General features: G+C 44.4%; 1 protein-coding gene across 1 annotated transcript in view; it reads right to left on the bottom strand.

Annotated features, from left to right (window-relative positions):
• Positions 1-502: 502 nt before the first annotated feature.
• Positions 503-26,733, bottom strand: part of LOC138966012 (scavenger receptor cysteine-rich domain superfamily protein-like) — a 93,080-nt gene continuing 66,849 nt past the window's right edge. Inside the window, exons 15-21 of the mRNA XM_070338102.1 lie at positions 24,073-24,242; positions 16,468-16,639; positions 15,260-15,453; positions 8,347-8,437; positions 7,898-7,911; positions 5,888-6,041; positions 503-832 (exon numbers count right to left, since the gene is read on the bottom strand). Of these exons, the coding sequence (XP_070194203.1) occupies positions 703-832; positions 5,888-6,041; positions 7,898-7,911; positions 8,347-8,437; positions 15,260-15,453; positions 16,468-16,639; positions 24,073-24,242 (925 nt within the window). The 3' untranslated portion in view covers positions 503-702. The remainder of the gene's footprint in view (positions 833-5,887; positions 6,042-7,897; positions 7,912-8,346; positions 8,438-15,259; positions 15,454-16,467; positions 16,640-24,072; positions 24,243-26,733) is intronic.

The following is a 26,733-nucleotide window of genomic DNA, read 5'->3' as shown; positions in this document are numbered from 1 at the left end:
GTCAGTCCCATACAGGTGTGGCGGTCAGTCCCATACAGGTTTGGCGGTCAGTCCCATAGAGGTGTGGTGGTCAGTCCCATACAGGTGTGGCGGTCAGTCCCATACAGGTGTGGTGGTCAGTCCCATACAGGTGTGGCCGGTCAGTCCCATACAGGTTTGGCGGTGTGGCGGTCAGTCCCATACAGGTGTGGTGGTCAGTCCCATACAGGTGTGGTGGTCAGTCCCATACAGGTGTGGTGGTCAGTCCCATACAGGTGTGGTGGTCAGTCCCATACAGGTTTGGCGGTCTGTCCCATACAGGTTTGTCGGTCAGTCCCATACAGGTGTGGCCGGTCAGTCCCATACAGGTGTGGTGGTCAGTCCCATACAGGTGTGGCGGTCAGTCCCATACAGGTGTGGCGGTCAGTCCCATACAGGTGTGGCGGTCAGTCCCATACAGGTGTGGCGGTCAGTCCCATACAGGTTTGGCGGTCTGTCCCATACAGGTTTGTCGGTCAGTCCCATACAGGTGTGGTGGTCAGTCCCATACAGGTGTGGTGGTCAGTCCCATACAGGTTTGGCGGTCAGTCCCATACAGGTGTGGGGGTCAGTCCCATACAGGTGTGGTGGTCAGTCCCATACAGGTGTGGTGGTCAGTCCCATACAGGTGTGGCGGTCAGTCCCATACAGGTTTGGCGGTGTCCCAAGTTGTCCTGAGAGATATTACAGACGGACACTGCTGTTTCCCTCAAAGGTGGGGTTGTCAACCACAGGGTATGTTGTCAGGCCAAGGGTGGTCGGAATTTCGCTATTTTTGTTTTTTCCATGTGTGTTCATGTCTGACGTCAGCTGCCTGGCAAACAAACGAAGAAGAATGAATTGGACATTGCTGGAAAAATAGGACAATGGATTGGACATTACGATAGGATGCCTTTGCTGGACAAATAAGACAATGGATTGGACATTGCGATAGGAGGCTTTCGCTGGACAAATAGGACAATGGATTGGACATTGCGATAGGAGGCTTTCGCTGGACAAATAGGACAATGGATTGGACATTGCGATAGGAGGCCTTCGCTGGACAAATAGGACAATGGATTGGACATTGCGATAGGATGCCTTCGCTGGACAAATAGGACAATGGATTGGACATTGCGATAGGAGGCCTTCGCTGGACAAATAGGACAATGGATTGGACATTGCGATAGGAGGCCTTCGCTGGACAAATAGGACAATGGATTGGACATTACGATAGGATGCTTTCGCTGGACAAATAGGACAATGGATTGGACATTACGATAGGATGCCTTCGCTGGACAAATAGGACAATGGATTGGACATTACGGTAGGAGGCCTTCGCTGGACAAATAGGACAATGGATTGGACATTACGACAGGATGCCTTCGCTGGAGAAATAGGACAATGGATTGGACATTGCGATAGGAGGCCTTCGCTGGAAAAATAGGACAATGGATTGGACATTGCGATAGGAGGCCTTCGCTGGAAAAATAGGACAATGGATTGGACATTGCGATAGGATGCCTTCGCTGGAAAAATAGGACAATGGATTGGACATTGCGATAGGATGCCTTCGCTGGAAAAATAGGACAATGAATTGGACATTGCGATAGGAGGCCTTCGCTGGAAAAATAGGACAATGAATTGGACATTGCGATAGGAGGCCTTCGCTGGAAAAATAGGACAATGAATTGGACATTGCGATAGGATGCCTTCGCTGGAAAAATAGGACAATGAATTGGACATTGCGATAGGAGGCCTTCGCTGGAAAAATAGGACAATGGATTGGACATTGCGATAGGATGCCTTCGCTGGAAAAAAAGGACAATGAATTGGACATTGCGATAGGAGGCCTTCGCTGGAAAAATAGGACAATGGATTGGACATTGCGATAGGAGGCCTTCGCTGGACAAATAGGACAATGGATTGGACATTGCGATAGGAGGCCTTCGCTGGAAAAATAGGACAATGGATTGGACATTACGATAGGAGGCCTTCGCTGGAAAAATAGGACAATGGATTGGACATTACGACAGGATGCCTTCGCTGGAGAAATAGGACAATGGATTGGACATTGCGATAGGAGGCCTTCGCTGGAAAAATAGGACAATGGATTGGACATTGCGATAGGAGGCCTTCGCTGGAAAAATAGGACAATGGATTGGACATTGCGATAGGATGCCTTCGCTGGAAAAATAGGACAATGGATTGGACATTGCGATAGGATGCCTTCGCTGGAAAAATAGGACAATGAATTGGACATTGCGATAGGAGGCCTTCGCTGGAAAAATAGGACAATGAATTGGACATTGCGATAGGAGGCCTTCGCTGGAAAAATAGGACAATGAATTGGACATTGCGATAGGATGCCTTCGCTGGAAAAATAGGACAATGAATTGGACATTGCGATAGGAGGCCTTCGCTGGAAAAATAGGACAATGGATTGGACATTGCGATAGGATGCCTTCGCTGGAAAAAAAGGACAATGAATTGGACATTGCGATAGGAGGCCTTCGCTGGAAAAATAGGACAATGGATTGGACATTGCGATAGGATGCCTTCGCTGGACAAATAGGACAATGGATTGGACATTACGATAGGAGGCCTTCGCTGGAAAAATAGGACAATGGATTGGACATTGCGATAGGATGCCTTCGCTGGACAAATAGGACAATGGATTGGACATTACGATAGGATGCTTTCGCTGGACAAATAGGACAATGGATTGGACATTACGATAGGATGCCTTCCCTGGACAAATAGGACGATGGATTGGACATTGCGATACGAGGCTTTCGCTGGACAAATAGGACAATGGATTGGACATTACGATAGGATGCTTTCGCTGGACAAATAGGACAATGGATTGGACATTACGATAGGATGCCTTCCCTGGACAAATAGGACAATGGATTGGACATTACGATAGGATGCCTTTGCTGGACAAATAGGACAATGGATTGGACATGACGATAGGATGCCTTCGCTGGAGAAATAGGACAATGGATTGGACATTGCGATAGGAGGCCTTCGCTGGAAAAATAGGACAATGGATTGGACATTGCGATAGGAGGCCTTCGCTGGACAAATAGGACAATGGATTGGACATTGCGATAGGATGCCTTCGCTGGACAAATAGGACAATGGATTGGACATTGCGATAGGAGGCCTTCGCTGGAAAAATAGGACAATGGATTGGACATTGCGATAGGAGGCCTTCGCTGGAAAAATAGGACAATGGATTGGACATTGCGATAGGATGCCTTCGCTGGAAAAATAGGACAATGGATTGGACATTGCGATAGGATGCCTTCGCTGGAAAAATAGGACAATGAATTGGACATTGCGATAGGCCTTCGCTGGAAAAATAGGACAATGAATTGGACATTGCGATAGGAGGCCTTCGCTGGAAAAATAGGACAATGAATTGGACATTGCGATAGGATGCCTTCGCTGGAAAAATAGGACAATGAATTGGACATTGCGATAGGAGGCCTTCGCTGGAAAAATAGGACAATGGATTGGACATTGCGATAGGATGCCTTCGCTGGAAAAAAAGGACAATGAATTGGACATTGCGATAGGAGGCCTTCGCTGGAAAAATAGGACAATGGATTGGACATTGCGATAGGATGCCTTCGCTGGACAAATAGGACAATGGATTGGACATTACGATAGGAGGCCTTCGCTGGAAAAATAGGACAATGGATTGGACATTGCGATAGGATGCCTTCGCTGGACAAATAGGACAATGGATTGGACATTACGATAGGAGGCCTTCGCTGGAAAAATAGGACAATGAATTGGACATTGCGATAGGATGCCTTCGCTGGAAAAAATAGGACAATGGATTGGACATTGCGATAGGAGGCCTTCGCTGGAAAAATAGGACATTGAATTGGACATTGCGATAGGATGCCTTCGCTGGAAAAATAGGACAATGAATTGGACATTGCAATAGGAGGCCTTCGCTGGAAAAATAGGACAATGGATTGGACATTGCGATAGGATGCCTTCGCTGGAAAAATAGGACAATGAATTGGACATTGCGATAGGAGGCCTTCGCTGGAAATATAGGACAATGAATTGGACATTGCGATAGGATGCCTTCGCTGGAAAAATAGGACAATGAATTGGACATTGCGATAGGAGGCCTTCGCTGGAAAAATAGGACAATGGATTGGACATTGCGATAGGATGCCTTCGCTGGACAAATAGGACAATGGATTGGACATTACGATAGGAGGCCTTCGCTGGACAAATAGGACAATGGATTGGACATTACGATAGGATGCTTTCGCTGGACAAATAGGACAATGGATTGGACATTACGATAGGAGGCCTTCGCTGGAAAAATAGGACAATGGATTGGACATTGCGATAGGATGCCTTTGCTGGACAAATAGGACAATGGATTGGACATTACGATAGGAGGCCTTCGCTGGAAAAATAGGACAACGAATTGGACATTGCGATAGGATGCCTTCGCTGGAAAAATAGGACAATGGATTGGACATTGCGATAGGATGCCTTTGCTGGAAAAATAGGACAATGGATTGGACATTGCGATAGGAGGCCTTCGCTGGACAAATAGGACAATGGATTGGACATTGCGATAGGATGCCTTCGCTGGAAAAAAAGGACAATGGATTGGACATTACGATAGGAGGCCTTCGCTGGAAAAATAGGACAATAGATTGGACATTGCGATAGGATGCCTTCGCTGGAAAAATAGGACAATGGATTGGACATTGCGATAGGATGCCTTCGCTGGAAAAATAGGACAATGGATTGGACATTACGATAGGAGGCCTTCGCTGGAAAAATAGGACAATGGATTGGACATTACGATAGGATGCCTTCGCTGGAAAAATAGGACAATGGATTGGACATTGCGATTGGAGGCCTTCGCTGGAAAAATAGGACAATGGATTGGACATTACGATAGGATGCCTTCGCTGGAAAAATAGGACAATGGATTGGACATTCAATAGGATGCCTTCGCTGGAAAAATAGGACAATGAATTGGACATTGCGATAGGATGCCTTCGCTGGAAAAATAGGACAATGGATTGGACATTGCGATAGGATGCCTTCGCTGGAAAAATAGGACAATGGATTGGACATTGCGATAGGATGCCTTCGCTGGAAAAATAGGACAATGGATTGGACATTGCGATAGGAGGCCTTCGCTGGAAAAATAGGACAATGGATTGGACATTGCGATAGGATGCCTTCGCTGGAAAAATAGGACAATGGATTGGACATTGCGATACGAGGCCTTCGCTGGAAAAATAGGACAATGGATTGGACATTACGATAGGATGCCTTTGCTGGACAAATAAGACAATGGATTGGACATTACGACAGGATGCATTTGCTGGACAAATAAGACAATGGATTGGATATTACGATAGGATGCCTTTGCTAGACAAATAGGACAATGGATTGGACATTACGATATGATGCCTTTGCTGGACAAATAGGACGATGGATTGGCGTTACGATAGGATGCCTTCGCAGGACAAAATTTAATAGTACAAATCCAATTCACGAGAGACACGGACAAGGAATGAAAGCATGACAGTTTTATACAAGCATAAACAGACAAAACCCATCTCCAGCAGACATTTGGACCCAGATTGTTTCTCTCTGTATTTGCTTGTCTACATTCTTTATTTGTTCATAATTATGCCTCTTTTTTCCATGAGGGATAGTGTGTGTGTGTGTGTGTGTGTGTGTGTGTGTGTGTGTGTGTGTGAATGTGTGTGTGTGTGAATGTGTGTGTGTGTGAATGTGTGTGTGTGAGCGCGCGCGTGTGTGTGTGCGTGCGTGCGTGCGGGCGTGTGTGAGTGTGTGTGTGTGTACGCGCACGCGCGCCAACACCAACCTGTTGTCGTCGAAGTTATTGCTTCCAGAAGCATTACTGCGTTCGGTAGGACGACGACGACTACAACGCCACCATAACGCCAGCGCCAGCACCACCGTGACAACAGCAGGAACGCTGATATACACTGCCAGCAGACTAGTAGAACCACCTCCTTCTGCAATGATTTCATGGACAAGACAGATGATCATGACAAGAGAGATGATATGACACGACTGATGATCATGACACAACTGATGATCATGACAAGACTGATGATCATGGACAGACAGATGATCATGACAAGACTGATGATCATGACACGACTGATGATCATGACAAGACTGATGATCATGACACGACAGATGATCATGACAAGACAGATGATATGACACAACTGATTAACATAACAAGACTGATGATCATGACACGACTGATGATCATGACAAGACTGATTAACATAACAAGACAGATGATCATGACAAGAGAGATGATATGACACAACTGATGATCATGACAAGACTAATGATCATGACACGGACACATGATCATGACAAGAGAGATGATATGACACGACTGCTGATCATGACACGACTGATGATATGACACAACTGACGATTATGACACGAATGATAATATGACACAACTGATGATCATGACACGACTGATGATATGACACAACTGATGATCATGACAAGAGTGATAATTATGACACGACTGATTAACATAACAAGAGAGATGATATGACACAACTGATGATCATGGCACGACTGATGATCATGACAAGACTGATGATCATGACACGACTGATGATCATGACAAGACTGATGATCATGACACGACTGATGATCATGACAAGACTGATGATCATGACACGACAGATGATCATGACAAGACTGATGATCATGACAAGAGAGATGATATGACACAACTGATTAACATAACAAGACAGATGATCATGACAAGACTGATGATCATAACAAGACTGATGATCATGACACGACTGATGATCATGACAAGAGAGATGATATGACACAACTGATTAACATAACAAGACAGATGATCATGACAAGAGAGATGATATGACACAACTGATTAACATAACAAGACAGATGATCATGACACGACTGATTAACATAACATGACAGATGATCATGACACGACTGATTAACATAACAAGACAGATGATCATGACACGACAGATGATCACGACAAGACTGATGATCATGACACGACAGATGATCACGACAAGAATGATAATCATGGACAGACATGTTTTTCAATGTTTCGATAAATGTCTCTGATGACGTCATATCCGGATTTTAGTGGTAGTTAAGGCGGCACTGTCACACTCTCATTTTTCAACCAAATGGGTTGAGATTTGGGTCAAGCAATCTTTGACTCAGTCTTGTCTTTGGGATTGCAATTCAGCTCGGAAGTTTAACACTCAGTTTATTAGTTTGCACGTTAAAGTTGTCATTAAAAATTAATTTTTACTTGCAGATTCAACAATCATTGCGTTGTATTCCCCATTTTCTCTTGAATTCAAAAATATATAGATATTTTATATTTACTTTAAAATCGCGCTCAGAATTACAGAAAATAGATTGAGTATGATGTTTGCATGCTTCGCAGATACGAGCTTGACACGTCTCGGTCCTCGGGTATGATTAGCCGAGACTTTTTAAATGTAGTCTCGCCGATGACTGGTTTTATTTTTGGAGTTGATCGTTTTCTTTGAAGGGTACAGATTGATTAAATGTGTTTATATCGCTTCACTCGACTTGTTTAATCTTATCTCTCCTTCACTCGACTTGTTTAATCTTATCTCTCCTTCGAAAAAAAAATCCTTTGACAAAATCATTAGGAATATATGCATTACAAAAAAGGCTTTCCAAGCAGCTAAATTATAACTGACCAACGCGCGCCCAGAAACGCATGCATTTCAAAAGCTGACCGTCACAAGTCAAACGCGTATTATAAAGTGAAGATTTCTTTTGACAATGGATAGATTAAATCTCAAATCATACTCACCAGTAGGCTTGCTTCTGAAAACGTGCACACACTTACATTACAAGACCCGCTCACCAAGACACACGCGCAAACACACCCACACGCACGCACATACAGACACTCACACGCACGTACGCACGCACACACGCAAGAACGCATGCACACACACACATCCGCAAACACAGACTCACACGCACATTCGCACGCACATACGCAAGAACGCATGCACACACACACATCCGCACACATAGATACACACACATGCTGCATTGAACCAACTGATATCAGTAATCATTTGTCTTTTTACACAATACAGTGAAGGAGGATGTATACATTTATTGCTCTTCTTTCTTTCCTGAAAGTTTCTTTTGGGCACTCTCCATTCCCAAGTTTATTATTTTGAACAAATAGCCCCTACCCCGTCCCGTTTCAAATAATTGAAAAGAAAAAATAACTCGTTTTCTTCTCACCGGCAGACAGCTTGTCCATCTATGACGTCACACAACTGCGAGGAACCGTCACAGGCGGCCAGTGCTTGCACGACGTCACAAGGATCAGTTACTGTTAAAAAGATGAACGAGTTAGCGCTGTATGATGCAGCACCCCTGACACACACACAAGACATGCGATGTTAAGCAGCTAAGGTAATCCCCCGAAAAAAGCGCAGGGATCATGCTACGCGAATCATCTCCACTGGCCATGGCTTCCAGTGCAACAGAGAATGCAGTACAAGCTGGGCACTCTCGCTGTCAACTACTTTCATGGCACCCTCCCTCCTTACTTGTCATCAGAACTGACACAGCACTCTCGCTGTCAACTACTTTCATGGCACCCTCCCTCCTTACTTGTCATCAAAACTGACACAGTACTCTCGCTTTCAACTACTTTCATGGCACCCTCCCTCCTTACCTGTCATCAGAACTGACACAGCACTCTCGCTGTCAACTACTTTCATGGCACCCTCCCTCCTTACTTGTCATCAAAACTGACACAGCACTCTCGCTGTCAACTACTTTCATGGCACCCTCCCTCCTTACTTGTCATCAAAACTGACAAAGTACTCTCGCTTTCAACTACTTTCATGGCACCCTCCCTCCTTACCTGTCATCAGAACTGACACAGCACTCTCGCTGTCAACTACTTTCATGGCACCCTCCCTCCTTACCTGTCATCAGAACTGACACAGCACTCTCGCTGTCAACTACTTTCATGGCACCCTCCCTCCTTACTTGTCATCAACACTGACACAGTACTCTCGCTGTCAACTACTTTCATGGCACCCTCCCTCCTTACCTGTCATCAGAACTGACAAAGCACTCTCGCTGTCAACTACTTTCATGGCACCCTCCCTCCTTACTTGTCATCACCACTGACACAGTACTCTCGCTGTCAACTACTTTCATGGCACCCTCCCTCCTTACTTGTCATCAGAACTGACAAAGTACTCTCGCTTTCAACTACTTTCATGGCACCCTCCCTCCTTACCTGTCATCAACACTGACAAAGCACTCTCGCTGTCAACTACTTTCATGGCACCCTCCCTCCTTACTTGTCATCAACACTGACAAAGCACTCTCGCTGTCAACTACTTTCATGGCACCCTCCCTCCTTACTTGTCATCAACACTGACAAAGCACTCTCGCTGTCAACTACTTTCATGGCACCCTCCCTCCTTACTTGTCATCAACACTGACAAAGCACTCTCGCTGTCAACTACTTTCATGGCACCCTCCCTCCTTACTTGTCATCAGAACTGACAAAGTACTCTCGCTTTCAACTACTTTCATGGCACCCTCCCTCCTTACCTGTCATCAACACTGACAAAGCACTCTCGCTGTCAACTACTTTCATGGCACCCTCCCTCCTTACTTGTCATCAACACTGACAAAGCACTCTCGCTGTCAACTACTTTCATGGCACCCTCCCTCCTTACTTGTCATCAACACTGACAAAGCACTCTCGCTGTCAACTACTTTCATGGCACCCTCCCTCCTTACTTGTCATCAACACTGACAAAGCACTCTCGCTGTCAACTACTTTCATGGCACCCTCCCTCCTTACTTGTCATCAACACTGACAAAGCACTCTCGCTGTCAACTACTTTCATGGCACCCTCCCTCCTTACTTGTCATCAAAACTGACATAGTACTCTCGCTGTCAACTACTTTCATGGCACCCTCCCTCCTTACTTGTCATCAACACTGACAAAGCACTCTCGCTGTCAACTACTTTCATGGCACCCTCCCTCCTTACTTGTCATCAACACTGACAAAGTACTCTCGCTTTCAACTACTTTCATGGCACCCTCCCTCCTTACCTGTCATCAAAATTGACACAGTACTCTCGCTGTCAACTACTTTCATGGCACCCTCCCTCCTTACCTGTCATCAAAACTGACACAGTACTCTCGCTGTCAACTACTTTCATGGCACCCTCCCTCCTTACCTGTCATCAAAACTGACACAGTACTCTCGCTGTCAACTACTTTCATGGCACCCTCCCTCCTTACCTGTCATCAAAACTGACACAGTACTCTCGCTGTCAACTACTTTCATGGCACCCTCCCTCCTTACCTGTCATCAAAACTGACACAGTACTCTCGCTGTCAACTACTTTCATGGCACCCTCCCTCCTTACTTGTCATCAGAACTGACAAAGTACTCTCGCTGTCAACTACTTTCATGGCACCCTCCCTCCTTACCTGTCATCAACACTGACAAAGCACTCTCGCTGTCAACTACTTTCATGGCACCCTCCCTCCTTACTTGTCATCAACACTGACAAAGCACTCTCGCTGTCAACTACTTTCATGGCACCCTCCCTCCTTACTTGTCATCAACACTGACACAGTACTCTCGCTGTCAACTACTTTCATGGCACCCTCCCTCCTTACCTGTCATCAGAACTGACAAAGCACACTCGCTGTCAACTACTTTCATGGCACCCTCCCTCCTTACTTGTCATCAACACTGACACAGTACTCTCGCTGTCAACTACTTTCATGGCACCCTCCCTCCTTACTTGTCATCAGAACTGACAAAGTACTCTCGCTTTCAACTACTTTCATGGCACCCTCCCTCCTTACCTGTCATCAACACTGACAAAGCACTCTCGCTGTCAACTACTTTCATGGCACCCTCCCTCCTTACTTGTCATCAACACTGACAAAGCACTCTCGCTGTCAACTACTTTCATGGCACCCTCCCTCCTTACTTGTCATCAACACTGACACAGTACTCTCGCTGTCAACTCCTTTCATGGCACCCTCCCTCCTTACTTGTCATCAGAACTGACAAAGTACTCTCGCTTTCAACTACTTTCATGGCACCCTCCCTCCTTACCTGTCATCAACACTGACAAAGCACTCTCGCTGTCAACTACTTTCATGGCACCCTCCCTCCTTACTTGTCATCAACACTGACAAAGCACTCTCGCTGTCAACTACTTTCATGGCACCCTCCCTCCTTACTTGTCATCAACACTGACAAAGCACTCTCGCTGTCAACTACTTTCATGGCACCCTCCCTCCTTACTTGTCATCAACACTGACAAAGCACTCTCGCTGTCAACTACTTTCATGGCACCCTCCCTCCTTACTTGTCATCAGAACTGACAAAGTACTCTCGCTTTCAACTACTTTCATGGCACCCTCCCTCCTTACCTGTCATCAACACTGACAAAGCACTCTCGCTGTCAACTACTTTCATGGCACCCTCCCTCCTTACTTGTCATCAACACTGACAAAGCACTCTCGCTGTCAACTACTTTCATGGCACCCTCCCTCCTTACTTGTCATCAACACTGACACAGTACTCTCGCTGTCAACTACTTTCATGGCACCCTCCCTCCTTACTTGTCATCAACACTGACAAAGCACTCTCGCTGTCAACTACTTTCATGGCATCCTCCCTCCTTACTTGTCATCAAAACTGACACAGTACTCTCGCTGTCAACTACTTTCATGGCACCCTCCCTCCTTACTTGTCATCAACACTGACAAAGCACTCTCGCTGTCAACTACTTTCATGGCACCCTCCCTCCTTACTTGTCATCAAAACTGACACAGTACTCTCGCTGTCAACTACTTTCATGGCACCCTCCCTCCTTACTTGTCATTAACACTGACACAGTACTCTCGCTGTCAACTACTTTCATGGCACCCTCCCTCCTTACTTGTCATCAAAACTGACACAGTACTCTCGCTGTCAACTACTTTCATGGCACCCTCCCTCCTTACTTGTCATCAACACTGACAAAGCACTCTCCCTGTCAACTACTTTCATGGCACCCTCCCTCCTTACCTGTCATCAAAACTGACACAGTACTCTCGCTGTCAACTACTTTCATGGCACCCTCCCTCCTTACCTGTCATCAAAACTGACACAGTACTCTCGCTGTCAACTACTTTCATGGCACCCTCCCTCCTTACCTGTCATCAAAACTGACACAGTACTCTCGCTGTCAACTACTTTCATCTCACCCTCCCTCCTTACTTGTCATCAGAACTGACAAAGTACTCTCGCTGTCAACTACTTTCATGGCACCCTCCCTCCTTACCTGTCATCAATACTGACAAACCACTCTCGCTGTCAACTACTTTCATGGCACCCTCCCTCCTTACTTGTCATCAACACTGACAAAGCACTCTCGCTGTCAACTACTTTCATGGCACCCTCCCTCCTTACTTGTCATCAAAACTGACACAGTACTCTCGCTGTCAACTACTTTCATGGCACCCTCCCTCCTTACTTGTCATCAACACTGACAAAGCACTCTCGCTGTCAACTACTTTCATGGCACCCTCCCTCCTTACTTGTCATCAACACTGACAAAGCACTCTCGCTGTCAACTACTTTCATGGCACCCTCCCTCCTTACTTGTCATCAACACTGACAAAGCACTCTCGCTGTCAACTACTTTCATGGCACCCTCCCTCCTTACTTGTCATCAACACTGACAAAGCACTCTCGCTGTCAACTACTTTCATGGCACCCTCCCTCCTTACTTGTCATCAAAACTGACACAGTACTCTCGCTGTCAACTACTTTCATGGCACCCTCCCTCCTTACTTGTCATCAACACTGACAAAGTACTCTCGCTGTCAACTACTTTCATGGCACCCTCCCTCCTTACTTGTCATCAAAACTGACACAGTACTCTCGCTGTCAACTACTTTCATGGCACCCTCCCTCCTTACTTGTCATCAAAACTGACACAGTACTCTCGCTGTCAACTACTTTCATGCACCCTCCCTCCTCACCTGTCATCAAAACTGACACAGTACTCTCGCTGTCAACTACTTTCATGGCACCCTCCCTCCTTACCTGTCATCAAAACTGACACAGTACTCTCGCTGTCAACTACTTTCATGGCACCCTCCCTCCTTACCTGTCATCAAAACTGACACAGTACTCTCGCTGTCAACTACTTTCATGGCACCCTCCCTCCTTACCTGTCATCAAAACTGACACAGTACTCTCGCTGTCAACTACTTTCATGGCACCCTCCCTCCTTACTTGTCATCAACACTGACAAAGTACTCTCGCTTTCAGCTACTTTCATGGCACCCTCCCTCCTTACTTGTCATCAGAACTGACAAAGTACTCTCGCTTTCAACTACTTTCATGGCACCCTCCCCCCTTACTTGTCATCAACACTGACAAAGTACTCTCCAACTACTTTCATGGCACCCTCCCTCCTTACTTGTCATCAAAACTGACAAAGTACTCTCCAACTATAGGTCCATGAGGTCCTCATCCCAGCTGCTCCTCACAGTTCCTAGAACAAAACTAAAATCAGCTGGACAAAGATCCTTCAGATTCCAAGTCCCTACACTCTGGAACTCACTTCCCCTTGCGGTCCGCCAGTCTCCCTCACTACCATCATTTAAGATTAAACTGAAGACTCACCTGTACAAATCTGCCTTTTACTGAAATGAGCAAAGTAATTAGGACATTGAAGCTGTGGTATAATGCGTGCATGTGACTTGTGAGTGAATGTGCTGAATGCTAAGTTTATCAGTAATTATTTGTTGACTGGTTGTTTTTACATTTAGTCAAGTTTTGACTAAATGTTTTAACGTAGAGGGGGAATCGAGACAAGGGTCGTGGTGTGTGTGTGTGTGTGTGTGTGTGTGTGTGTATGTGTGTCTGTCTGTCTGTCTGTGCGTGTGTGTGTGTGTGTGTGTGTGTGTAGAGCGATTCAGAGCAAACTACTGGACCGATCTTTATAACATTTTACATGAGAGTTTCTGGGTATGATATTCCCCCGACACATTTTTTTCCTCATTTTTTTGGATAAATGTCTTTGAGGACGTCATATCCGGCTTTTTGTAAAAGTTGAGGCGGCACTGTCACACCCTCATTTTTTAATAAAATTGATTGAAATTTGGCCAAGCAATCTTCGACGAAGGCCGGACTTTGGTATTGCATTTCAGCTTGGAGGTTTAAAAATTAATTAATGACTTTAGTCATTAAAAATCGGAAAATTGTAATTAAAATTATTTTTTTTATAACATGATCTAAAATTACGTTTATCTTATTTTTTTTAATCATTTTCTGATTCCAAAAACATATAAATATGTTATATTCGGATTAAAAACCAGCTCTGAAAAATAAAAAAATAAAAATTACGATTAAAATTAAATTTCCGAAATCGATTTAAAAACAATTTCATCTTATTCCCTGTCGGTTCCTGATTCCAAAAACATATAGATATAATATGTTTGGATTAAAAACACGCTCAGAAAGTTAAAACGAAGAGAGGTACAGAAAAGCGTGCTATGCAGCTCAGCGCAACCACTACCGCGCTAAACAGGCTCGTTAATTTCACTGCGTTTTGCAAGAGCGGCGGACTACGGTCATTGTGAAAAAATGCAGTGCGTTAACGTTCAGTTTCATTCTGTGAGTAATTTGGTTTAAACAAGTTTATTCAATAAATTCCATTGGTACTATTACCGCATACATGAAATAAGGAACATGGAGCACAACAAGCTAGGCTTATAAGCGTACTCTTAAAAGCAAATGAAATTTGGCGGACGATTTTAATATAACAAATTTGAAATAATGTCAAAATAATAATGGTAAATTATGGTAGACAAACATGTAACAATAAAAGGAGAAAAAAAACCCAATGTAATTTCGCCTTACGCGACTTGTTAAACCTTCTGGAGGATCATATGTATCTAGTTGTTGTTTATAAAATGTTAACTGTTAATGCTTGTATTTTTACAAAACTTGACTAAATGTAAAAACACCCAAAAAAATCTCTCTCCCTCATTCTTTCTTTCTGTCTTTCTTTCTTTCTTTCTGTTTTTCTTTCTTTCTGTCTTTCTTTCTTTCTTTCTTTCTGTCTTTCTTTCTGTCTTTCTGTCGTTCTCTTTACCTGGGGGGAAGCAGCGCAAAGCAACGTCTGCCGAGTGCAAACCATGAGCGAAGGCATGAGGGTACGGTTTGCCCAAACCCCAATACGGACAGTCCAACAAACTGCTCTCGGTGCCTCGACAGTCTACTCTCTCTATCAATATCATACCAGACACGGCAGGGAACGTATTGGTAGGCAGTTTTTCCCCCCTCGATCTGAAAACGATCAGGACAACTCACAGCTATAGGTATCGCATAGAAAAAAAAATCAATTGTGCCTGAAAACGTTGGGGGAAACAAAGGAAAGTGATAGAGGAAACGGAAAGAAATTGTGCCCCTTTTACCTGAAAACATAGCAAATACAAATGAAGACATGAGGAAAATAGAAAGAAATGTAATCCGTTTGTTCCAAAAACCAGACGCTTATTTTGCGCAATATTCAAGTTGTTGTTGACATGAGTTTAGCGCATGCATGGCTTTGGAGAAGCTGGCACTCTGTGATTTTACAAAAGGCAACATAACGGCTGGCAATCCGTACCAATAATTGTTTTAGCTTAATTAATCACCATTGGTTCAAATTTTGTTCGGCTTCAAAATAATTCATCATTTAAATAAAGACGGCAGGAGTTTTAAATGGCACAGCCCTTTTTGCACCAAAGTCAAATCGGACAAAAGCCAAATGCAGTCTTGCAAGAATATGGCTACTACATGTAGTTTTGAATTGTAAGCTCAATATAAATGTTGTAAATGTAAATGGCACAGATATTCTACATTAAATGTCGTAGAATAGGTAAAGAAAGAGTACTCTGTAAGATTGGACATTTCTGCCCAGTTACGTTGCTTGTGAACGTGATGAACGTTACTACGGAGCCGCGTCATAGATGGCGCTCCCGTCTGTTTGCGAGGCGGTGCTTCGTGACTACTTTCTGCTTCCAGGAACCGATAGATGCAGCGCCCCGAAGAGCATGCTCGCACTTTGATTTAACTGATTGCCGTACTTGAAGTGCGAGCCAATTGCGCGGCGTACAGGTAAACACAAAGAACGCTTACACCGGCCCAAACAGATGCGCACATTTGCACAAAAAGAACGCTTACCCCGGCCCAAAGAGATGCGTACAGGTAAACACCAAGAACGCTTACACCGGCCCAAACAGATGCGCACATTTGCACAAAAAGAACGCTTACCCCGGCCCAAACAGATGCGCACATTTGCACAAAAAGAATGCTTACCCCGGCCCCAGGAGATGCGTGCAAGCCACGTGTGTGTTTCTGTCCGTCCAGTCGTCATTAGATGACACCGTGCCCCAAAATCCGTGACTGTAGATCTGCAAGACGCCCTCCCTGCTCGTACCGTGGAAAGTGGACCCTCCCACCAGGCGGATATCAGGTCGTACTGCTTTTCCTGGAGGTTATAGATAAGAAATCAACGAATAGCATAATGCTGAGATTTTGAGCTTTTTGCTCAAGTGCTTTTGTTCCACAAAAACACCTTTCTTTCTAAAACTGAGGAAAGAGGGCATAAATAGGTTACACGCCTCCTCTCAGCGAATATTAAAAACTAAAATGGTCTCAGTTCGCGGTAATAGAATAAACCTAGGAATCAAAAAGTTATAGGAACGTTTAACATACGACAAAACAAAACGTTACAATTACAAACAATGTTTTGTAATAAATAAACACTCCAATAATTTACCATTCGATCTTAACAATAGCAGTTCATCTGTCTATAACATTGATGCTCACAATTGTTATGATCCGCTAACTTTGACCATAATTACACATTAACATGCTTCCATTTGAAACTTCGAGGTCTTCATCGGGGAATATAGCTATTCTGATGGACACGTGGGGGGATTCGGGGGCTGTGATTGGATGGTCTCACACATCCCTTTTCCGATCATCAAAGCATAACGCTACGAAAGTTGGCCATTTTTGCCGATATCCAAACGATATCGGCAATAACAAAGACGCATGGTTCCGGTTTCTTCCACGTGTATAAAGTACACGCATACCTCGCCAGGCTTGTGTCTGTGACTAGTCGACAGACGGTGCCATTTGCTTTGTGTGTGTTTTTGTTGTTGCTAACTGTACATGACATACATTACGTGTAAAATCCAGTTCTTTAACTGGCAGCAAACCTTGCAAATTTCCAGAAGCTGCAATCTGAAGCGACCTATCTCTGATTTTTGCAGACGATCTCTCCAATCACCAATGTTTAACACAAAATCAGCAAACTCTCCTGTCACATAGAACGTCCATTGTGTAGTGCAATGTTGAAATGAAGTTACCGGTCTGAAACATTTCGTCGTTTCTTCTGAGACAATCCTTGTTCTCTTATCATCTACAGATTTACCGCAGTCTTCACCACGCGAATTCCCAACAGAAGTCAGACTTTCGAACATACAATCTACGTAGGCAAGCATGATACGTCATAACGTCATATGATTCCTAAGATATTGACGTAATGCTAAGCATCCGGTTATCTTGAGTTTTCTCCGTAATACATGTCCGTGGGTTTTTCAATGTTCGGTTATTTCCGTGGCTTCACGCAGAAAGGGAACCGTCGTCTGCAATCAATGACATGGACCATTCTTGTCCTTGTTGCTGACAAAAACATGATTTTAACACAGAATTTAATGTCAGAATAGCTATATAAACGCTATTGTGTTTTCATCGTAGCAATAGGGTCCGATATTTAGACTCGAACAAGTATAATGCGACTCGTCTTCGACTCGTCGGCATTATACTTGTCTCGTCTAAATATCGGGCCCTATTGCTACGCTGAAAACACAATAGCTGTTATTGACGCCCGACCAAAGGTAATTGAAGCCCGACAGAGCGAAGCGACGGAGGGCTTCAATTAGACTTTGGGAGGGCGTCAATCCCCGATGAAGACCGAGAAGTTTCAAATGGAAGCGTGTTAATGTTATTGTAATTCAATCTGACGACGATCTCTTTCCTGCTTTCATGCGATGGTAAACAGACAGAATTGGTTCTGTTCTGTTCACACACTACTTTCAGTCCACCTACCTGCAAGGGTCAAGTCCCAAGAAATATGTCTCTGTATTCCTATCGTATCACTCTCCTCCTGTTTTGTTTTCTTTCACATACATTTTCCCTTCTTTTTTGACGGGTTTCTGGACAGCAAACTCAAAACAAATTCTTTTCATCACAAAAGCGATCTTTGGAATTGACTGACGTAGTCCGAAAGAATTCATGCATCAACTTACGTCACGTATTCGGCGTCATCACTTCGCATACCTTATGGTCTCGGTATTTCGTTGGCCTTCATATTTCCTACTTGTAAAATGACCCTGAAAGCTAACCAAGACTAGTTGAGGTTGTATCAATGCGCCTCGCCAGCGAGTGGTTATGGACAATTAATGACCGGTAATTTTTAATGAGTTGGGGCATTCTGACCCATCATAGGATCTGTTTCATTAAAACGCAAACTTGATTGAATTACAATTTTTGATAAACACCGAGACTCAACGTGCAGCCTTTACATCCTGTGTCAACACCCATTTCTCACCTTTACATCCAGTGTCAACACCCATTTCTCTCCTCTACATCAATACCCATTTCTCACCTTTACATCCAGTGTCAACACCCATTTCTCACCTTTACATCCAGTGTCAACACCCATTTCTCACCTTTACATCCTGTGTCAACACCCATTTCTCACCTTTACATCATGTGTCAACACCCATTTCTCACCTTTACATCCTGTGTCAACACCCATTTCTCACCTCTACATCCTGTGTCAACACCCATTTCTCACCTTTTCATCCTGTGTCAACACCCATTTCTCACCTTTACATCCAGTGTCAACACCCATTTCTCACCTTTACATCCTGTGTCAACACCCATTTCTCACCTCTACATCCTGTGTCAACACCCATTTCTCACCTCTACATTCTGTGTCAACACCTATTTCTCACCTCTACATCCTGTGTCAACACCCATTTCTCACCTTTACATCCAGTGTCAACACCCATTTCTCACCTTTACATCCTGTGTCAACACCCATTTCTCACCTTTACATCCTGTCAACACCCATTTCTCACCTTTACATCCTGTGTCAACACCCATTTCTCACCTTTACATCCTGTCAACACCCATTTCTCACCTTTACATCCTGTCAACACCCATTTCTCACCTTTACATCCTGTCAACACCCATTTCTCACCTCTACATCCTGTGTCAACACCCACTTCTCACCTTTACATCCTGTCAACACCCATTTCTCACCTTTACATCCAGTGTCAACACCCATTTCTCACCTTTACATCCTGTGTCAACACCCATTTCTCACCTTTACATCCTGTGTCAACACCCATTTCTCACCTTTACATCATGTGTCAACACCCATTTCTCACCTTTACATCATGTGTCAACACCCATTTCTCACCTTTACATCCTGTGTCAATACCCATTTCTCACCTTTACATCCTGTGTCAACACCCATTTCTCACCTTTACATCCTGTGTCAACACCCATTTCTCACCTCTCTATTCTTCTTCCTTCTCCTACTTCTCCTGCAAACTATAAATAGGCTAAAAACACGACAGCTGTAGACGACAGACTGTCACAAACATGTGAAGAGAGAGGATGGATACACTTCCCCTACAATAGGAAAAGGCACCACCTCCCACTCCCCCCGAGACCCATGGCCATGAGCCTGTTGCGTCGCTTGCGCACGGTCAGCAGCCGCATCTACTGGGACAAGTTAGTCTGTCAGTGTGGCAAGACTGGACACCTCACACACGTGTTTGAAGGTTGTGACACTCTCAAGGAAGAGATGTCTAGTCTCATCCGCTACAGAAGGGAGAATGCTCTCAGTCTGGGAGACTTTCTCCGCCCACACCCATCACTCGGAGAGAAACCGATGATAGTCTTGGTCACCAATCTGTTCACCTCAACTGTTGCGAGCTGGTTCTAGTGTGCTTGCAGCAGACCCAGCACAGCACAGATCCACTTCTGGAATCTTATGTGTCCCAAGACACACATTTTGTAGTCCTGGCATCCTGAAAGGCAGAGGCCCCAACCTACAGGTTTGCTTCCATACCAAAAACGCCTCCAGACACGGGAACTTGGGAGCAGAGGCAACAGCTCAGAAACCAAATGTGCCTCCAGACACACAGATCCCTTACACGGCCGAGGCTGTGGCCTCTAAGGTTCTCTTGTACCAAACCGCCTCCTGACTCTGCATCAGATTGCTTGCGCTGGCATCTGCTTACATAGACCCACATTAAGTCACCACCGTGTGGTAGACACAGACGACATTTGGTAGCACTGACTGCCAGCTTTACGGTAATGCGTACCCCTAGCGCGGCTCTGCTTGGGTGGGAATGTTCTGAGCAAAACACTATGTGTTACTCCATACCCCCCGCCCTCCATGGAACTTCTTGACCCCAACCAATTAGGGGGGGGGGGAGTTTACCCAGTCGGTAGAGGCGCTTTCTTTAAAATCGGTTGTTACTATCGGCGCGGGATGTGTGTCCCAGAGTCAACTTTGTGCAGACTCTCCTCGGTGTCCGAACACCCCCGTGTGCACGCATGCGCACGATAAAGATCCCAGGGTCACAGCAAAAGCCTCAGGCCTTGGAAACACGAATACATGCATGCAAAAATATGAAGCTCGGGTGTCCGTTCGGCCAACAGCCAATAAAGTAAACATTTCAGCACTGACCCAAGACGACCCAACCCGGTCCCTAGCCCATTTCAGGTCTCCTCTAGCAGCCGGCAGCCAGCTGTCTACATCTCCCCCCCGCATTTTTATTGTTTATTTTCATACAAAGCCGGGTTTTCCCGTGTAACATGCCCCTAATGGCTTTGCCGTGAGGGCGTAAAACTTACATTTTCTCTTTCTGACGACAGACTGACGCAAGCTTGTTCTTACCTGTGTCGCAGCTGATTGCAGTGTCAAAGTCTCTCGACAAGCTTGCTCTTACCTATGTCACAGCTGATTGCAGTGTTAAAGTCTCTCGACAAGCTTGTTCTTACCTATGTCACACTGATTGCAATGTCAAAGTCTCTCGACAAGCTTGTTCTTACCTATGTCACAGCTGATTGCAGTGTCAAAGTATCCGGAAAAGCTTGTTCTTACCTATGTCACAGCTGATTGCAGTGTCAAAGTATCCGGAAAAGCTTGTTCTTACCTATGTCACAGCTGATTGCAGTGTCAAAGTCTCTCGACAAGCTTGGTCTTACCTATGTCACAGCTGATTGCAGTGTCAAAGTCTCTCGACAAGCTTGGTCTTACCTATGTCACAGCTGATTGCAATGTCAAAGTCTCTCGACAAGCTTGGTCTTACGTATGTCACAGCTGATTGCAATGTCAAAGTCTCTCGACAAGCTTGTTCTTACCTGTGTCACAGCTGATTGCAGTGTCAAAGTCTCTCGACAAGCTTGTTCTTACCTGTGTCACAGCTGATTGCAGTGTTAAAGTCTCTCGACAAGCTTGTTCTTACCTGTGTCACAGCTGATTGCAGTGTCAAAGTCTCTCGACAAGCTTGTTCTTACCTATGGCACAGCTGATTGCAGTGTCAAAGTCTCTCGACAAGCTTGCTCTTACCTATGTCACAGCTGATTGCAATGTCAAAGTCTCTCGACAAGCTTGTTCTTACCTATGTCACAGCTGATTGCAGTGTTAAAGTCTCTCGACAAGCTTGTTCTTACCTGCGTCACAGCTGATTGCAGTGTCAAAGTCTCTCGACAAGCTTGTTCTTACCTATGGCACAGCTGATTGCAGTGTCAAAGTCTCTCGACAAGCTTGTTCTTACCTATGTCACAGCTGATTGCAGTGTCAAAGTCTCTCAACAAGCTTGTTCTTACCTGTGTCACAGCTGATTGCAACAGTGATGTTCCTAGGACTGGAGGGCAACAGGACAAAATGTCCTGAATCAAAAAACTAATAGGACATCATGTCCTGACTACAAAAAAAACAATAGGACATTCAGATCAAGCGAACCAATCATGGCACCTAACCTTTTTAGATGACTCAGAATATATATGAATAAAGGCAAATAAAAAGTGAACAGTTCCAAATTTATTTTATTATTTTAAATGCAAGTGTTCAGTAGGGTTACTTTCACACACACAGACTCATGCTTCAGAATGTCATAAGTGATCTTTCACACACACACACACACACACACACACACACACACACTATGCTTCAGAATTAATGTCATACGTGATCATTTTCAGTGAGCTTGAACAGCTTTCTATCCTTCTTTAACTTCCATGGCGGGGTAAAAACGGTCTGCAACTTGACTGTCCGTGTCGTCCTTTTTTTAACAAAGCCACTAAAAAGTGTCTGCCCTTTTCCCACGCAAACCTTTTTCTTCGGCGGCATCTTTGCAGAAATGTGGCGGCGGAAGTGTGTCGCTGTCAAAAGTAGCGAGAGTTGTGGCTCTTGTAATATTGTTCGGTCGAGAGTTGCGTCCCTTGTGTTATTGTTCGACCGAGAGTGAAAATTGAAGTTCAAGTAGGCCCCGATTCGAACTCGTTTTAACGGGGTTTGATACTTCAGTTTGTACAGATTCTTCTTGCAGTGACCGCTCTAGACGTAATACTATCGGACAATGACCGCTGACTTCGCGATCGGATCGGACATTTGACGGGACAGAGGTGTTTGCAATCGGTCATTTTACAACCTAAATCGGTCTATGACCGATGACCGACGCCTCGGAACATCACTGTTGCAATGTCAAAGTCTCTCGACAAGCTTGTTCTTACCTATGTCACAGCTGATTGCAGTGTCAAAGTATCTCGACAAGCTTGTTCTTACCTGTGTCACAGCTGATTGCAGTGTCAAAGTCTCTCGACAAGCTTGTTCTTACCTGTGTCACAGCTGATTGCAGTGTCAAAGTCTCTCGACAAGCTTGTTCTTACCTATGTCTCAGCTGATCGCACTGTCAAAGTCTCTCGACAAGCTTGTTCTTACCTGTGTCACAGCTGATCGCAATGTCAAAGTCTCTCGACAAGCTTGTTCTTACCTGTGTCACAGCTGATTGCAGTGTCAAAGTATCTCGACAAGCTTGTTCTTACCTGTGTCACAGCTGATTGCAGTGTTAAAGTCTCTCGACAAGCTTGTTCTTACCTGTGTCACAGCTGATGGCAATGTCAAAGTCTCTCGACAAGCTTGTTCTTACCTATGTCACAGCTGATGGCAATGTCAAAGTCTCTCGACAAGCTTGTTCTTACCTGTGTCACAGCTGATGGCAATGTCAAAGTCTCTCGACAAGCTTGTTCTTACCTATGTCACAGCTGATTGCAGTGTTAAAGTCTCTCGACAAGCTTGTTCTTACCTGTGTCACAGCTGATTGCAGTGTCAAAGTCTCTCGACAAGCTTGTTCTTACCTGTGTCACAGCTGATTGCAGTGTCAAAGTCTCTCGACAAGCTTGTTCTTACCTATGTCACAGCTGATTGCAGTGTTAAAGTCTCTCGACAAGCTTGTTCTTACCTGTGTCACAGCTGATTGCAGTGTCAAAGTCTCTCGACAAGCTTGCTCTTACCTATGTCACAGCTGATTGCAGTGTTAAAGTCTCTCGACAAGCTTGGTCTTACCTGTGTCACAGCTGATTGCAGTGTCAAAGTCTCTCGACAAGCTTGTTCTTACCTGTGTCACAGCTGATTGCAGTGTCAAAGTCTCTCGACAAGCTTGTTCTTACCTGTGTCACAGCTGATTGCAATGTCAAAGTCTCTCGACAAGCTTGTTCTTACCTGTGTCACAGCTGATTGCAGTGTCAAAGTATCTCGAAAAACTTGTTCTTACCTGTGTCACAGCTGATTGCAGTGTCAAAGTCTCTCGACAAGCTTGTTCTTACCTGTGTCACAGCTGATTGCAATGTCAAAGTCACTCGAAGATGCTGCTGGCGCCGGACCTTCCTGGCAGCGTGACAGATAGGCCTCGTCACCGGTACACCAAAACTCAAAAGGGTAAGGTGGCAGAGAACCTTCACCGAAGACATTTTTGTCGTGTAACAAAACTTTTGACCTGCAAATAGGTTAAATGGGTATCATGGTGTCGCTATACGAAACAGTGTATCATTGAGGGGTGAGAGGAATAGGGGTGTGCATGTGTGCTAGTGCATTCTTCTCTATCTCACTCTCTATCTCACTCTCTATCTCACTCTCTATCTCACTCTCTATCTCACTCTCTATTGTCCACCAATTGCACGATGAAGGGTTTAAATGTTAGATGGAGTGTTATGGAGTGGTATTGCCCTTATTGCGCCAGATGTTATGGTCCTTTATTGGCCGGTTTCTAGACAATCATAAATGCCTCTACACCACTCTATAAATTTAGTATTTGTTTACAGGCTGGAATGTAATCTGATTAGTTGTCCGCTACAGTAGCTTACAAGGCACAAGCACACACGCACTCACACACGCAAAAACCTGGTGTTAAATGGATCTTGACACTGCCAAGACTAATTATTATTAGTTTACAAAGCTTTTTACATCACAAAATCATTTCCGGGCTTCGACCAGTACTCTAGGTCGACAACACCGCAAGAAACTCTACAGTCCAAGACGCAGACACCTTTTGGCTCAAACAAAGCAGCTTAACAGGTAAGACGAATAGGTATTCTACTGTACGTTACCCTACTGCCATCTTTCGGCTTTCAAGATGTTGGTATGGCTGTAAGTCCTTCAGACGACTGACAAGGGTGCACCAGTCCTCACGACACCGCAACCATTGCTTGACGTAGTCCTTGATCCTTCCAGTTCGTCTCGGCGGCTAACTGTAGAACCCTGCCAGCTCTCCATGCCATGGTCATGTACACCAAGCCGCAGTTGACTGGTTCAGTTCAGCCTCCGGCGATGAAAACCCCCCAGTTGGAACACTGTAAAGTTTATAGTCCATAAATCAACTTGTCTTTAGTTTCTTTCACTCGCACAATAAAAATACTCACTCGTCCAACATATTAAGCTGCATGAGCCAATATAATTATTTACACGTTAATTCCTGTTTTCTAAAGCCAAGAAAACGTTACGTAAAACCCTCACATGTTTAAGCAGTGTAGCACAATAGCTTAGGCCTACACAATAACGTTAAACACAGAACCAGTCACTCTTCTCACATACGACAACATGACATGAAAATATAACCGGTTTCAAACATACCTCAAAAGAGTGTAAAGCCAACATTTAGTACAGTCGCCGGCCTGGCATGAATATGAAAATGGAAGATATCATGTAAGCTGATAGGGAAAGTTCGTCAGTCTTCATCCTTCTTCAGTCAGATACCTAAAACAGGAGCCCGTCTGCTAAAGTGTTACGAAAAACATGAGTCGAGCTTGGCTCCTTGACGGCGACTGATTTTACAAAGTCGTTCTTGCTATGACATTGCCAGTGAGCTGTCGTCTGCATTACTTGCACGTGAAAACCCTTGTCAGTTACACAAAGGTTCAACTGCGGTCAACGCGACGGTATGCAGCCTATAGCCCTTTCCAATGTCTGACCATCGCCATAGTCTATTCTATTTACAACAATACACATTACCACAGATACGAGTAAACCGCTTCGTAACATGGAGCAGTAACAGTGGTTGTAACTGTAATTGTTTCTTAGATACCCCGTGAGCGTAAATGTGTACTTGTTGAAGATGCTCATGGTACATGATTTATTGTGAGTTGTGCATCTTGTTGAAGATGCTCATGGTACATGATTTATTGTGAGTTGTGCATCTTGTTGAAGATTCTCATGGTACATGATTTATTGTGAGTTGTGCATCTTGTTGAAGATTCTCATGGTACATGATTTATTGTGAGTTGTGCATCTTGTTGAAGATGCTCATGGTACATGATTTATTGTGAGTTGTGCATCTTGTTGAAGATTCTCATGGTACATGATTTATTGTGAGTTGTGCATCTTGTTGAAGATGCTCATGGTACATGATTTATTGTGAGTTGTGCATCTTGTTGAAGATTCTCATGGTACATGATTTATTGTGAGTTGTGCATCTTGTTGAAGATGCTCATGGTACATGATTTATTGTGAGTTGTGCATCTATTTGCATGGTAGTAGTGCTTAATGTGTTGCTGTAAGTTTATTGTTGCGTTATTTTGTTAGAATGTATATGTATTTGATGTTTTAATAGTAGCCTATGTTTCTATTGATAACTAATACGTAAAGCGCGGAGAGCATAGTTTACTGTGGTTCGCGCTTTATAAGCTGTTATTATACTTATTCTTTAAAGGCATACTAACGCACTCCCGTGTTTACAAAGTGTAGTTTGCCCACAATCGATGTCAAACGCACCATAAGACCATATAATGACGATACGTCACCATGCGCGGACCATAATACATGCATTACAGCTTGTTCTAGCCTCTGAAAAAGTGAGGATGTCAACAAAGCCGCGGTGTTCTCTCCCTTGCATCAACGTTACATGTGTTGCCAAATCTATAAATAGGACGATCCAGATCAAAATGAAAATTCAAATATCTCAACATTTAAGGGGTCCTAGACCACAATATTTT

This window comes from Littorina saxatilis, linkage group LG5 (genome assembly GCF_037325665.1).
Source record: "Littorina saxatilis isolate snail1 linkage group LG5, US_GU_Lsax_2.0, whole genome shotgun sequence".
In the NCBI taxonomy this organism is placed as follows: Eukaryota; Metazoa; Mollusca; class Gastropoda; order Littorinimorpha; family Littorinidae; genus Littorina; species Littorina saxatilis.
This window is presented reverse-complemented; position numbering and strand designations above follow the sequence as displayed.